The sequence below is a fragment of the Gasterosteus aculeatus genome, chromosome 11 (assembly GCF_964276395.1).
Source record: "Gasterosteus aculeatus chromosome 11, fGasAcu3.hap1.1, whole genome shotgun sequence".
NCBI lineage: Eukaryota > Metazoa > Chordata > Actinopteri > Perciformes > Gasterosteidae > Gasterosteus > Gasterosteus aculeatus.
Window position 1 is genome coordinate 13,161,942 of NC_135699.1, and position 14,843 is coordinate 13,176,784.

At 42.0% G+C, this 14,843-nt stretch overlaps 3 protein-coding genes across 3 annotated transcripts; 1 reads left to right on the plus strand and 2 right to left on the minus strand.

Moving 5' to 3' along the window:
- Nucleotides 1-308: 308 nt before the first annotated feature.
- On the minus strand, nucleotides 309-2,713 carry LOC144384538 (zona pellucida sperm-binding protein 3-like). Its single transcript, XM_078083880.1, has 8 exons — nucleotides 2,155-2,713; nucleotides 1,944-2,059; nucleotides 1,766-1,866; nucleotides 1,524-1,701; nucleotides 1,339-1,456; nucleotides 1,168-1,253; nucleotides 536-624; nucleotides 309-445 (listed from the first exon to the last, which is right to left on the minus strand). The coding sequence occupies exons 1-8, from the start codon at nucleotides 2,554-2,556 to the stop codon at nucleotides 387-389; spliced, it is 1,149 nt and encodes a 382-aa protein (XP_077940006.1). The 5' UTR covers nucleotides 2,557-2,713; the 3' UTR covers nucleotides 309-386.
- Nucleotides 2,714-3,845: 1,132 nt separating this feature from the next.
- On the minus strand, nucleotides 3,846-6,542 carry LOC144382989 (zona pellucida sperm-binding protein 3-like). Its single transcript, XM_078083878.1, has 10 exons — nucleotides 6,032-6,542; nucleotides 5,845-5,960; nucleotides 5,670-5,773; nucleotides 5,428-5,602; nucleotides 4,989-5,106; nucleotides 4,833-4,915; nucleotides 4,612-4,754; nucleotides 4,369-4,509; nucleotides 4,161-4,244; nucleotides 3,846-4,071 (listed from the first exon to the last, which is right to left on the minus strand). The coding sequence occupies exons 1-10, from the start codon at nucleotides 6,401-6,403 to the stop codon at nucleotides 3,908-3,910; spliced, it is 1,500 nt and encodes a 499-aa protein (XP_077940004.1). The 5' UTR covers nucleotides 6,404-6,542; the 3' UTR covers nucleotides 3,846-3,907.
- Nucleotides 6,543-8,879: 2,337 nt separating this feature from the next.
- On the plus strand, nucleotides 8,880-11,506 carry LOC144382967 (zona pellucida sperm-binding protein 3-like). Its single transcript, XM_040191784.2, has 10 exons — nucleotides 8,880-9,377; nucleotides 9,449-9,564; nucleotides 9,638-9,741; nucleotides 9,809-9,983; nucleotides 10,269-10,386; nucleotides 10,460-10,542; nucleotides 10,614-10,756; nucleotides 10,859-11,005; nucleotides 11,108-11,199; nucleotides 11,293-11,506. Exons 1-9 carry the CDS (start codon nucleotides 9,006-9,008, stop codon nucleotides 11,158-11,160), a joined length of 1,311 nt encoding a protein of 436 aa, XP_040047718.2. The 5' UTR covers nucleotides 8,880-9,005; the 3' UTR covers nucleotides 11,161-11,199; nucleotides 11,293-11,506.
- The last annotated feature ends 3,337 nt before the right edge of the window (nucleotides 11,507-14,843 follow it).

A 14,843-nucleotide genomic window follows, 5' to 3' on the forward strand; every position in this document is an offset into this window, starting at 1 on the left:
GTTTGTTTTTTGCTTAGTTGCATTTTTATTCTGAAAATTTGGCACATTTGTTTGTTTTGCTGTTAAATTGTGTGTAAAGTTTGCATTCAGATAGTTAAACAATTAACATACAAATTGCATTGCATAACGAAAGATTTCTTAAATGAAGTCCAGGACTACGGATCAGTAATCATGATTCTGGGGGCCCTCAGGGGGTCTAGAAACACCCCTGGTCCCAGGTTAAAGGATTGTTTAGCACTCAACACCTAAATACCACCCCTCTTAATACACTATGCTAGTAACAAAGTTGTCAAAAACAAGAACTGGAAATTGAAGTTCGATTTTAATGAAAGAAAAAAAATGACAATTAAAACATTGTGGACATTTCTTTCCCTCAAACGGTTTAGTTATTTCCTGGGGAAAATCATCAAAGGGCCAATTGTGACAGTTCCTGAAGCCATGACATCTGAAAATAAAATTCAGGGCATTTTGTTAAGTCTTTAGCAAAGAAATTCCACAGGTTCACACTTATGAAAAGCTAGAATCTATAACATACCTCTGTGATTTGTGGAATAATCCAGAGAGCTTTGGGAACAGATACTGCCACAACAATGACACACGTCACTGCCGTCAACATTTATCCATCTGAATGAAAAATATTCACATTGCATAAAACCTTTACATTACTGTGCAGCAGACAGTTTGTTGAACTACTTAAAATCCGATCTGTAGGGGGTATAAATGGTTAATGGACTGGACTACTTTGTGCTTTTCTAGTCTTCTGACCACTCAAAGCGGTTAGAACAGTTAATGTCATCATTCACCCACTGATTGTATGGTAGCTCCCTTAATAAGTCCCAGCTACAGGACCCATGTTGGGGTCAAGTGTCTTAGCCAAGGACACAGGTTAGAAGGGCCTGGGATAGACACACCAATCCTCCAATTTGAGGACGACACGGTACTCTGCACCCACCAGCAGTCGCCCCAAATTCTACCAATTTGTTGTGCAGGTTGCCGATGCAATGTAGTATTTAAAACCATTGTTGAGGGTAGGCACCGACTCAGGTTGTAGGTTAAGGTCATGTATACAAGAATCCAAATTAGAAAACAAGTTCCAATATCATTTGGCCAGCTGAGTAAAAACTATATATTCAGTTATGGGGCTACAATACACAAAAGGAAAATCACCTTGGATGTACAAAGTTGCAGGCCTTGTTGATGGAGCTGCTCATCTGCATTACAGAAGTTACCTTCAACTGGCAAGTGATGAATATCTTTAAAGAAGAGATCAATGTCACCCAACAACCTCGGAGCATTTCCAAACACGTTTGAATCACCACATTTATGAAAGTAGCTCACTGAGTTTCTTGAATCATCGTGGCAAAGGAAAGTATTGAGCTGCAGTTGCAGTGAAGAAGCCCTCCTTCTGGGTAAGAATCGTGCGTTTGATTCTTCCTCTGTTGCATCAACGAGGCACCTGACAAAAAACAACGTCTTGATCAGTCTTCCAGGTTTCACACCGTGAGGCCTACAGAGCCACTCACCCATGGTTTTCAACAATGTAGTAGCTGGGATCCGACGTGGCGTCACGGGACAAAGTGGCAATGCAGCTGTCGATGAAGAGCCGTCTCTGTCCGGAGTCAGGACCAGTGTAAGATGCCTCCAGGTGCAGGAGATCTCCGATGTACAAAGCCTCGGGGAGCACCTCACCCGTCCAGTCGCCTGCAGGTAGACGGAGGTCGCTGCATGCACACTCGGCAAAAACAAACAAGTTGCATTCACTTACCGGTCATCAGCTTGAGAGAGAACGCAGCAGGGGAAAGCTTTTTAAGAAGGGAGGGGGGCAGCTGCTGCTGCTGATGATCAGTGCTGCTCGCAAGGTGTGTCCTGTGAAAGAAAAGCAAACGTCTGACCTCATCACGTCACAGAGCAGCTTCTCTGCAGAACATTGATGCAAATCTCACCTCTTATAGTGACAAGACACGGGAACGACGGCACGCGCCCTTCTAGTAATGCCATGGGAACTGGCAGCTGCTGAGATTATCAGCTCGTTGGAGTAAATCACAGAGTCATTAGAGACCTAGACACAAAGAAATCATGGAACTTACGGCAAAAGGTGCAGACTTTTAACACCGACATGTCCAGCAGTCTTGCTTTAACCAACCAACGACTTACGGTTAATTTGGAGCCACAGTCTTGCAGTTCTGCTTCAATGATATATTCAGAGTCACCAGCAGCAACAGCTCGGCACTGAGTACTCTGTGAATGCTCCGACTCTCCTAAAGAAAGCTCTTCTGCAGACACAAGGAATCCATTTTTGTAGATATCAGCCTTCACCACAATGATCATGGAGGCAGCTGTGCATTGCACACGGACAGTGGGTCCATCGTTGCGTTGTGGCGACCTGGGGTATCCTGCATCAGTTGGGAAATTGGCAGATTTATATTCTCTTCCCTCAGCGTCTATCATAGGTCCATCTTTCAAAGTTCTAATGGCACCCGCCACGCCAAAGGAAAAAGTTATCAGCAGCACCAGAGAGGCTGAGTGAACCACGATCACCATTGTGCTGGTTCTCATTACGCCACAAAGCCTCCTGCTCGACTTAATCAGTGCAGCAAGTGGGTCGATGGTTAAACAGAAGCAGTGGTGTGTTTTAAAAAAGGCTGCAAAAGGTTCAAATGCTCAGCCTCAAATAATTTCTATCTCAAACCAATCAAATCACATGGAGACAACAGCTGAAGCCAATTACTCATTAACTGAAGTGGGAGTTGAAGCTGCAGTCACACTGAGATACAAGCCTGTGATTGGCCCACAATGAGCCAGTGATGCAGGAGAGCCAATAGCTGTTAATTGACTTTCCAGCAACTGTCTGGTGCTGCTTGTGTAGGCTTTATAGAATGGTCCAATACCTCTATGAGAGCTAAAGTATCATACTAATGTACTTCAGCTTTATGTTTCAGTCAATGATCACATGTGCAAAAACTAATACTGATATTCAGTTCACAAAACATGAATATAAATAAATACATTAACCAATTTGTTTTGTAATGTTTTTGTCAACGCTCATTTCTGGGAGCTTTTGAAAGTTTCATTGGTAAATGCAAAAATATCAGTCTTCAGAGTGAGCGCAATGTGGCCATCTTTACTGCAGGACAGGAATCTCAAGTATCATTCTAATGTACTTTGCCTTTATGTTTCAGTTAATGATCAGATGTTCAAAATGTAATAGTTCACAAAACATGAATATATTAACAAATGCTTGTCACTCGTTTCTGGGACTTTACAAACTTTTGAAAGTTTTATTGGTAAATGGCAGTAAGAATACATTTCTTGATGCCACCTGGCTTTATTTCACAATGCTTCAATAATATTTCTGAAAACCAGATCATACGATTTAATGTCACCTCAAGTCTAAACGAGTCATTAGTAACCCATAAATGCAGAGTTTGAACCAGAGTTTTACCATACCCTTATTCTGTGTGTCAATCAGTATACGGTTTACACAATTCCAAAGTCATACAGTATACGAACTGAATACAGAGTTGCATTTCTGCACGAAAACACCAACCTGCTTATTAAGCCTCTGCTGTGCACACTACACTGAAACTGCCATTCAAAAGTAATGTCCAGTTAAGTAATGAGGCAGTTAAATTACCAACTATATTTTAAGCCAACTGCATGCATACTATGCAAATAGTAGTTTTAAAAATCCCATCTCCATCTTGAGTGCAGTTATTCGGGGCTTCAAGTTGATGAGAGTACAAACACTGGGTCCAAACTGTACAGAAGAAATTTCTTGTTGGCACATACTGTAAAAGGATTTAACCGGATAACTGGTAAATCCCAACCCACTAAAGAGACACTGGTAAATTGAACAAGATTTTATTCCTTTTGTGTCGCAGGTAAAATACCAAACAATTTTAATACATTATATTCCACGGTCATTAGCATCTGAAAGGACATTTTCCATTGCATGCGATTGTGTCACAGCCACAGTAAACGGAGCAGTGGGGATGACGTCGAGGGCTGCTGTGCCGTTTCCATCCAGCGCTGGTACCTTTGACTTCACGTCGCCCTCAGGTGAAGACTTTTCTAGAAAGGAGTTTTTACCAGCATTGCCATCTGTAAGAAGTCTGTTGCAGCAACAACGCCATTTATTTAATAGGACTTTGCATATTTACCTTCTAGATCAGATCCACTTCTGACATCTTCAGTCTGAACAGTCATCTCGTCTGATGTAGAATGTGAACCAGGACCCTTTCCATCTAGGACAGAAGTATAGTGTCCCTCACAGCTTTATTTGCAATGCAGAAAATGCTTGAACACCACAGGACTTCAATTAAAACCCATCCTCGAATGATTGATCAGCCGATTTGTAGGTCAACTCACCAACTTTTAGGACACTTCGCCACTGGCTTCCATACCGTGAAGGTCCAGTGACTTCACGTACAGCAGGAAGCTCCTCTGCAGGTATTTGCTGGTTGGCAGGAAAGATAATCATTGGACCCACTCTTGCATCCTGTCCCCACACTAGAGACAAGGATCACAAGTCCAAAACCATGTGTAAAGGCTCATGGCACAACACATTTAGGCGACTGAAGGCATCATGAAGACTGCAGAGAAAAACCGAACCCGCATTAGTCCTCTTGCTCCAGGACAGATCAGGTTCTTCTGGCAGTGCAAACCCACGAGGACCAAACTTGCCAGGACTGCTGGGCTGATTGTGACTTTGACAAGCCCCACATAAATAGTCATTACCATCAGCTGACCTCCATCTGAGAAGCAAACATTCAGGCCTCCTCATTTACTCTCGATGTGTGTTATAGAGTAATTTTGGACTGGAGCTCACTTGCCTGTCGTTTACAAAAGAGCACGCTTTATTTGGTGCTTCTGCACTATTCTTTGCAGCAGCAGTCAGGTGACATGTGATGTAGAGCTGTTAGAGGGGACAAGAGTGTAAATCCCTACAGGTGTAGTAATTACTTAACCCACCTCAAGTAGAGCCTCACCTGTCCCTGGTCCTCATTATAAAACTTGAAAGCATCAATGGTCAAGTGGAGCTTGTCATCCTCGATCCTGGAAAAGAAGTGAGACCTAGAACCTGGAAGCTCAGAGTCAACCAAGCACCTGTGAAGGGAGGGGAAATAGAATGAGAAGAGCTGGTAGTGAACAATGATCCAAGTAATGCCAAAATGAAGTTGGGTTGAACAAAGACCAGAACACACCCTAATGATTGCTTCCTTTCTGATAAGACTAGACAAATCCAAACTAGCTAACCTAAACTTTTAGTCTTCAAACCAAACTGAACAAACAAACATTACATTTCAGACTGCACAGCTTCTACAACCAGGAAAAGGCTAAACACAATGTAGAATTACTTAACTGTAAAAAAAATAATGTAAACACAGGTTTTCTAGGTTCTCGTTTGATTCACCATAAAGTTCTTACCCATTGTCAATAAAGACGTATCTGGGATCAGAGTTCATTTCGGGTTCCAGCGTCGCCACACAGCTGCTGACAAACACTCGGAGCGCCATGTGATGTCCAACTCTGACTGAGGCTTCGATGGCGATGGGCTCACCGATGTAAAACACATTAGAGCTTCTTTCATGGAGCCAGTCATCTGCAAAGAAATTACAAATCAATAGAGGCTCAAATAAGTCAACACATGAGAAATGAACCAAACCTACTTGTCATAATTCTCAAGTCAAACTGCAAAGTTCCCACAGCAGTTTGGGTCGACGTGAATGGGATCCAGGTGGGAGAGAGTGAAGAGCTGGACAAACTGTACTTCCTGAGAGGCAGAACAAGTATCGTTTTAACTTTAGTGAGACTGTCTCAAGAGATGAGCTCTGGAAGACAGACCTTTCATAATGACACTCGATTGGAATTACAGCCTCGTCCATGCGAACAACCCCGTCTGGAGACGCCACAGGAGAGTAGATGAGCAGGTTTGTGTAGGCCAGAGTGTCTTCAGTCATCTGGGGATAGACAGGGGGTTAAAAACTGTTGCATGGTCAAATAAATATACAATTAAAACAAAATTAATTACCCATCGTTTGGTGCCGCAGTTCACGAGTGAAACATGTATCCTGAACTCATCCTCTGAAGACATTCTAGCGAAACAGTAATCATCGTACTCCACTCCAAGGCGCAATTCATCACCACAAACAGGAAATCCAACTCCAAACAGGTCAGCTTTGATGAATATCTCCAATGAGTCTGGATGGCAGGTCACTGAGACAGTGTTCACCTGTGCTCGTTCCTCAGCCGGAGCCTTTTGCTGGGGAGCGAGTTGGGAGCTCCCTGTGACCAGAGGTCCTTTAAATGAAGCATGTCGTGTGTAATCTTTGGGAGGAAAAGCCAAAGACAATCTGAAGCAGAGACCAACCAGGAGGTTAAGCCAAAAACACGAGGTCTTCATCTCACAAAACCTGGTGAACTAGCACAGACTACTTCCTGTCAGACCCACTAGGCAGCACACAGGTTCCATTGAAGCATATTTTACTTTATATTCTCACAGCCCAGCAATTCACACCTGAGACTGATCAGCATGTGATTGGTTTCACACCTCCTTGGAATCAAGGCCAAAGTTTGATCAAGTCTGTGGGGATTCAACCATAAATAAAAGGTTTGTATCATTGCTTGATTCTTTGGAATTTCAGAAAAGTGCTACAGTTCACTACAGTGCAAACTAAATTAAAACAGAAATGCATTTGAAACATTAAGAATTAAAATACAAATAAAAGAACGTTTTTACTAAAATAACTTTTATAACATTTTAAATTAGTGAACAATGACCATGCATAAATCATTTGCATTCCTTTTCTTGGAAAGTTCAATTTCTATAACAGTTACAACTTGATCAGAATAATATTTGAAGAGGCTGTCATCACAAATATTGGAATGCCTTTTAGAGGGAAAGACAATGATCATAACTCATTAACGGCATTGAAGAGCAACTACACAGACCGTATGTATATAAACCATAGACATTCAAAACACTGAGGCAGAGTACCCATCTTAAATTATTTGTTCAGAATGCATTTATTTCCAGTAGAACTTGAATTAATGAGGGGGTCACACAAGATGGAAAATTCAATGGATGCCTGCAAAAACAAATGAGAATTTTAAGATATCTCGACATGACAGTCATTACCAGAAATTTTGGCGAGCTTTCAAACGGTAAATGCAATTAAGGATACAGTGTGTTGCAGTTTATAGAATATTTTAGCAGAAGTGGAATGTAGTATAAATATCTGAAACTAATAATAGTGTTTTTGTTAGCCTTGAATGAATCCTTGATGTTAGCATACAGCGAGTTCTCTGCACGTCTGTTTCTGGAGTAGCCGAGAACTGACACACCAACAAGTGGCCATAGTGGATTCATTTAGCCATTTTCAGTTACCTGGAGGCTTCTGTAGTTCTCCATCACGCTTGAGAAACTATGAACCAATTCTAGGCCCAATCGAGAACTCCCACTTTAACCCTAAATACTTGTATAATTGTAACAATTCTTCTCTCAGGTGTCTTCCAGCAAGCCTTAAAAACTGCTATTAATACACTTTTAAAGACGGCTATTTTAGACATCGCAACGATGAAAAACCAAAGGCCAATATCAGACCTGCCCATTACAAGTAAAATAGATGAAAAGGTGTTATTTCACAAGCTAAACTACCTCTTAACACAGACTTTGGCAGAATTTTGGTTTTAGGATTACTGGATCTCTGCGTGGCATTTGATACAGTCGACAATGACATACTACTGGACAGACTAAGCCACTTGGTGAGACTTTCTGGCACACCATTTGACTGATTTGAAACATACTTAAAAGACCGAAAACACTGTTGATCTGTGAGTAATTACACATCAGATCTGAAGAAAATTACATGCGATGTTCCACAAGGTTTAATGCTGGGGCCGCTACGTGCTTCTACGTGCTTCCAGTAGCTCAGATGATGGAAAACAACAGTGAGTTATTATAGTTATGCAGATGACACACAAATCTAAAGAAGGAAATACAAATTAAATTGCCTTGCCTTGAACCCTGAAGGACCTACAGACGTCCTCGGTCAAATGATAGAGTGCAACAGTCAAAACACATCCCCACGACAATGTAGAAATATATAATGTACAACTGACGTATTTTATTCATCTATGATTCATTCCTTGATTTGAACGTCTTCCAGGCTATTTTCTCATGAGATAAGAGGTCTTTTCATATATTTTACTACATATTTGATAATATTTCTTCGATTAGATAGAATTCGTAGAGGCTGAGTTGACATGCGCCGTCCTCTTTGTTTACCTCCATGCTTCCACTAGTTATACCGTGTCACATTAACATGAAATGGGGGTAATTGGAAAAAATAGCATCCAGATATTCTGAAAAGAATCCTCCCACACTTCATCAGACTTTTGTCTTGAGTCTCAGGCCACATTTACACATAGCTGGGTATTTAGAGAAACAAATATTTCTGCCCCTCCGTTTTCAAAAAAGTTTCTGTTTATATGAACCCGCATAAATATGGCCCCGGACGCCATCATAACTATGCCAAACCTGTAGTCGGCAGTGTAACAAGAAGGATAAAGACATGCAAACCAATCAGAATTCTCAAAACCAACAACAAGTCGCATACTGTGTCGTTTGAACACCTAAAACTCTGTTGGACCTAGTTCACACGCAAACACAAAAACTGAGATTTCAAAAATCTCCACTTTGGCCGGAGTTTTTAGAAATGATCGTTTTCCGTGATAAAACCTCCGTTTTTGTGTAAATGGAAGTCCAAAATGCATGAAAGTATACGCGTTTTCCCATCGTGTAAACGGGGTCTCAGGTGGTGTGAAACCAATAACACAGTGATTAGTGGATGATTAGTCTCAGGTGTGCATTGCTGTCTGTTAGACTGCTTGTGTGAATATAAAGTAAAACATGCTTCACTGTTGAGACTTGTGTGCTGCCTAGTGACAGTCCCAACAGGAACACAGTTTGTAGTCGACGCTAGTTCACCGGGTATTTTTGTGAAATGAAGACCTCGTGTTTTTGGCTCAACCTCCTGTTTGGTCTCTGCTTCAGATCGTCTTTGGCTTTTCCTCCCAAAGATTACACACGACATGCTTCATTCAAAGGACCTCTGGTCCCAGGGAGCTCCCAACTCGCTCCCCAGCAAAAGGCTCCGGCCGAGGAACGAGCACAGGTGAACACCGTCTCAGTGACCTGCTATCCAGACTCGTTGGAGATAATCATCAAAGCTGACCTGTTTGGAGTTGGATTTCCTGTTCGTGGTGATGAATTGCGCCTTGGAGTGGAGTACGATGATAACTGTTTCGCTAGAATGTCTTCAGAGGATGAGTTCAGGATACATGTTTCACTCGTGAACTGCGGCACCAAACGATGGGTAATTAATTTTGTTTTAATTGTATATTTATTTGACCATGCAACAGTTTTTAACCCCCTGTCTATCCCCAGATGACTGAAGACACTCTGGCCTACACAAACCTGCTCATCTACTCTCCTGTAGCCTCTCCAGATGGGGTTGTTCGACTGGATGAGGCTGTAATTCCAATCGAGTGTCATTATGAAAGGTCTGTCTTCCAGACCTCATCTCTTGAGACACTGTCTCACTAAAGTTAAAACGGTACTTGTTCTGCCTCTCAGGAAGTACAGTTTGTCCAGCTCTTCACTCTCTCCCACCTGGATCCCCTTCACGTCGACCCAAACTGCTGTGGGAACTTTGCAGTTTGACTTGAGAATTATGACAAGTAGGTTTGGTTCATTTCTCATGTGTTGACTTATTTGAGCCTCTATTGATTTGTAATTTCTTTGCAGATGACTGGCTCCATGAAAGAAGCTCTAATGTGTTTTACATCGGTGAGCCCATCGCCATCGAAGCCTCAGTCAGAGTTGGACATCACATGGCGCTCCGAGTGTTTGTCAGCAGCTGTGTGGCGACGCTGGAACCCGAAATGAACTCTGATCCCAGATACGTCTTTATTGACAACGGGTAAGCACTTCATGGTGAATCAAACGGGAACCTAGAAAACCTGTGTTCACATATTGGTTTGCACACAGTTCTTATTGTGAGATGTCTTAAGAAATTGAAATCGAAATCCAGTTATGTTTGCGTCCGAGTGAAGACCACAAACTATAACTTGATGAATCCAGGTTAGCTGGTTTGACTTTTCAAAGCTGAATTCTGTTAGTTTGGTTCAAGCGTACAACTTTATTTTGGCATTGCTTGGATGATTGTTCACTACCAGCTCTCCTCTCATTCTATTATCCTTCACAGGTGCTTGGTTGACTCTGAGCTTCCAGGTTCTAGGTCCCACTTCTTTTCCAGGATCGAGGATGACAAGCTCCACTTGACCATTGATGCTTTCAAGTTTTATAATGAGGACCAGGGACAGGTGAGGCTCTACTTGAGGTGGCTTAAGTAATTACTACACATGTAGGGATTTACACTCTTGTCCCCTCTAACAGCTCTACATCACATGTCACCTGACTGCTGCTGCAAAGAATAGTGCAGACGCACCAAATAAAGCGTGCTCTTTTGTAAACGACAGGCAAGTGAGATCCAGTCCAAAATGACATAACTCAAATCGAAGTGTTAATGAGGTCTGAATTTTGTTTTCAGATGGAGGTCAGCTGATGGTAATGACAATTTATGTGGGGCTTGTCAAAGTCACAATCAGCCCAGCAGTCCTGGAAAGTTTGGTCCTCGTGGCTTTGCAACGCCAGAAGAACCTGATCTGTCTTGGCGTAAGAGGACCAATGCAGGTTTGGTTTCTCACAGAAGTCTTCATGATTCCTTCAGTCGCCTAAATGTGTTGTGCCATGAGCCTTTACACATGGTTTTGGACTTGTGATCCTTGTCTCTAGTGTGGGGACAGGATGCAAGAGTGGGTCCAATGATTATCTTTCCTGCCAAGCAGCAAATGCCTGCAGAGGAGCTTCATGCTGTTCGTGAAGTCTCTGGACCTTCACGGTATGGAAGCCAGTGGAGAAGTATCATAAAAGACGAAGTTGGTGAGTCGGAATCTCACTAGGCTCACTTGCCTTAAATTCTGGTTCTGATGATTAAGCGCTTTTGCTTTGCAAAGAGCTGAGTCAAACTTACTTTTGTCCTAGATGAAAAGGGTCTTCGGTCACCATCCAGACGAGATGACGGTTCACACTTTTGATGACTAGCAGACCTCTGTCAGGTGGAACTGATCTAGAAGGTAAATGCGCAAAGGATCTTTATTTCAAAATGGTGTGTGTGTGTGAGAGATATATATATATATATATATAATTTCAATATCTTTTTTTAACAGACTTTGATGCTGGTAAAAACACTGCCCTTCTAAAGTCATAGCTGGCAGCACTGGATGGAAACTGGACAGCAGCCGCCAGTTTACTCTTGCTGTAACAAATTTAAAATGCAATGGGGAAATTTCCTTTTCAGATCCAAATGACAAATTCAAACAATTTTAATTGTATTTGACTTTCTGCAACACACAAAAGAAATAAACTTTGTTTAAAAATCTATCCTTTGCACTCCTGCAGTACTTCAAGAGGCAAGCTTATTTCTATAAAAAAAAAATATATATATATATATACACACAATAGAAAGCCAGTCATGTGAGCAGTCTGAATTTCTCAGTGTCATGGTGGTGCAAGGTCCATCTGCTACAGCACCAACCTAAACTGGGAGGTTCTGCACATGCAGACTGATCTTTCATTTTACAAGACTGTGGTTGCTCTTTTGCATTACCAGGAGAATAAGTCATTGAGGTATAGTTAATGGACTGTGCTACTTGACGCTTCTAGTCTGCCGATCACTTCAAGCGATTCGAACAGTTACTCATTCACCCACTGAAAGGAGCTACCATACACGAGTCCCAGTTACAGGACCCATGTTGGGGTCAAGTGTCTTGCCAAAGGAGACACAGGTTAGCAGCACCTGGGATCAAAACCTCCAATTGGACAACACGTGCTCTCCGCCCACCAGCAGTCGCCCCAAATTCTACAAAGTTGCTGTGCAGGATTGACGATGCACTGCAGTTTGTATTTAAAACAATTGAGGGTATGCACCGACTCGGATTGTAGGTTGTGGTAATTTATACAAAAATCTGGCCTGAAACTGTATTTCAGTCAGATGTGCAAAAGCTAATCCTGATTCAGTTCACAAAACATGTTTAATATGAATATTAAATTTCCTTTTTTTGTCAATGCTCATTTCTGGGACCTTTTTTACGACGTTTTTGAAAGTTTCATTTTTGAATGGCGATGGGGGATTGAAGGGAGACCTTGGAAGAGGATCGTTCCATTTGGGCCCACAGAGGGCTGTTCCTTGGCCCATCATCCAGCCAGCAACGCAGTTTTTCAATGTTGCAGGCCCAATAGTATTGGATGAAATTAGGCAATCTTAATCCACCTAACTTTTTAGGAAGTTGTAAGATTGCTTTCTTAATGCGAGGCAGTTTTATTAGCTCATAGGGATGTAGAGATGGTCTGATCAAGTTGGTGAAAAAATTATTTCTTATAGTTTGGAATATGTTGAAACGGATTTACCATTTTTATGAGGTTGATGCGGCCAATTGGGGACTGGGAGAGCAGACCAGCGGGTCATCGGATTTACAGTTGTCAACAAGACAACTTTTTGCCAAAGAGATTGTTAATTGATGGTGTGACGACCACCCCGAGGTATCTAAATCCTTCAATGGTCACCTTAAATGGAAAAGTAGATTTTGGTAGTGCCTTGGCTGATTTATGGGGAGAAGCTCACTTTTATGAAAGTTTAATTTATAGCCACAATATTTTCCAAATTCACGTAGAATGTCTTTGACGACCGAAAGGGATGAGACAGGATTAGACACATACAGCAAGAGGTCATCCGCATAAAGTAATAGCCTGGACGTAATAGCCGGAGCCATAGAGGTTCAATAATCAAACCGAATAGAAGGGGTGAGAATGGAGGCAGTCGGAGAATTATATAGCAACTCGATACAGGCTATAGTCTGGGTTAAACTCAAACCTTTCTAAAATATAGTTTAGGTACTTTCACTGGACTATGTCAAAGTCTTTTTCTGCATCTGAAGATAATATTGCCTCAGGGGTGATTTGGGGAGCCGACTATGTTAAGCAGCCGCCTAGTATTGAATGAGGAGCTTCGTCCTGCCATGGAGCCTGTTTGTCTGATCAGAGATGGTAGAACTTTCTGAAGACGTATAGATAAAACCTTGGCTAAGATTTTCTGGTCAACGTTCAAAAGGGATATGGGCCTGTAATTGTCACATACGGGGTCTTTAGTAAACAAATTGTGGCTTCAGATAGCGTTGGGGGTAACCTTCCCTTTGTAAATGATTCATTATATACTTTTGTCAGCAGAGGAGACTAGTTCGGAGCATGTTTTGTAAAATTCTGGTGACTTGCCATTTTGTAGTAGTTTTAATAGCCTCCTGCACTTCCATCATCGAGATTGTAACTCCAAGATTGTCAGGTAGGTCTTCACTGATTTTAGGGAATGGGATAGAGACCAAAGGGTTGTGCCCCCTCCAAGCTTCAGGTGGTTGATACAGCATGTTGCTTGATGCATTGATTGTAAAGTGCAGAGGTAGGAGCTAGCATATTCTGAATCAACCTTCTTAAAAGGTTGGATATCTCTAGTGCAGGGGTCACCGAACTTTTTTCTCTGGGGGCCACATTATCGTTCCGAACTGTGATGGGGGGCCGAGTCAGCTATACAATAAAGAATTGTATGACCCAGATCAAAATGACCACTAGCAGGCCTCATTGTGTAGTAGAGATTACTTGCCTCGCACAGCCATCCCCACTACTATATCCCCACTTCTATATCAACACTTGATTCCTGGCACATATTTGTTTATCTTCACTAGTGGTTTGCAAAAGTAGTAATTGAGTCTTGACACTTTGTTTTATTTTGAAATATCACAGATATTCCATTTATATATTTTCAAATGAAAATAACATCAAAGCTGTCAAGGTAAGAAACATCTGACTTGTTGAGGTGACTGACACTGGCAAACGGGAGTGAAAAATTATAAATTATAGGTAGGCCTGTTGATATTAATATTAATAAGTATGTGCAGCACTTAACAAAGGTCAAATAAATAGGCTTATAAAATGTATTAATTATTTAAAAAAACATTGAAATTATAATAACACGAGTAATAGAACAACTAGCCAGCTCTTATGCCTATCCAGGTGAGCATGTTCAGTAAACATTTTTTAGGTCAAGGGGAAAATGAGCAGTAGGCTCAAAACTAAAGCACAACCATAATACAGAATAATGGCAATCAAAATCAGTAGTATATGAAAGTGATTGTTGATGAATCGTGAGGGCGGCACGGTGGCGCGGTGGTTAGCACTGTTGCCTCACAGCAAGAAGGTCCTGGGTTTCTGCGTGGGTTCTCTCCGGGTTCTCCGGCTTCCTCCCACAGTCCAAAGACATGCTCTGGGGATCAGGTTAATTGGGGACTTTAAATTGCCCGTAGATGTGTGAATGGGAGTGTGAATGGTTGTTTGTCTCTGTGTAGCCCTGCGATTGGCCGGCGACCAATCCAGGATGTACCCTGTCTATCGCCCGAAGTTGGCTGGGATGGACTCCAGCCCCCCCGCGACCCTGTGTGCAGGATAAGCGGTTTGACAATGGATGGATGGATGATGAATTGTGTTTGGGATGGAGTCAGCAACAGCAATTTCCTCTCCTCACTTCAGGGTGCCTTCTGGAGCCCTGGCATGGAGGGATGACAGATTGAACACAAGAAGCACCATATTCAGGGTTCATACACATTTTAACCAATACTTTTCGGCACATTTCCATGACTATTTTGATTTATAGGTGCGAGGGAAAGAGCAAGAG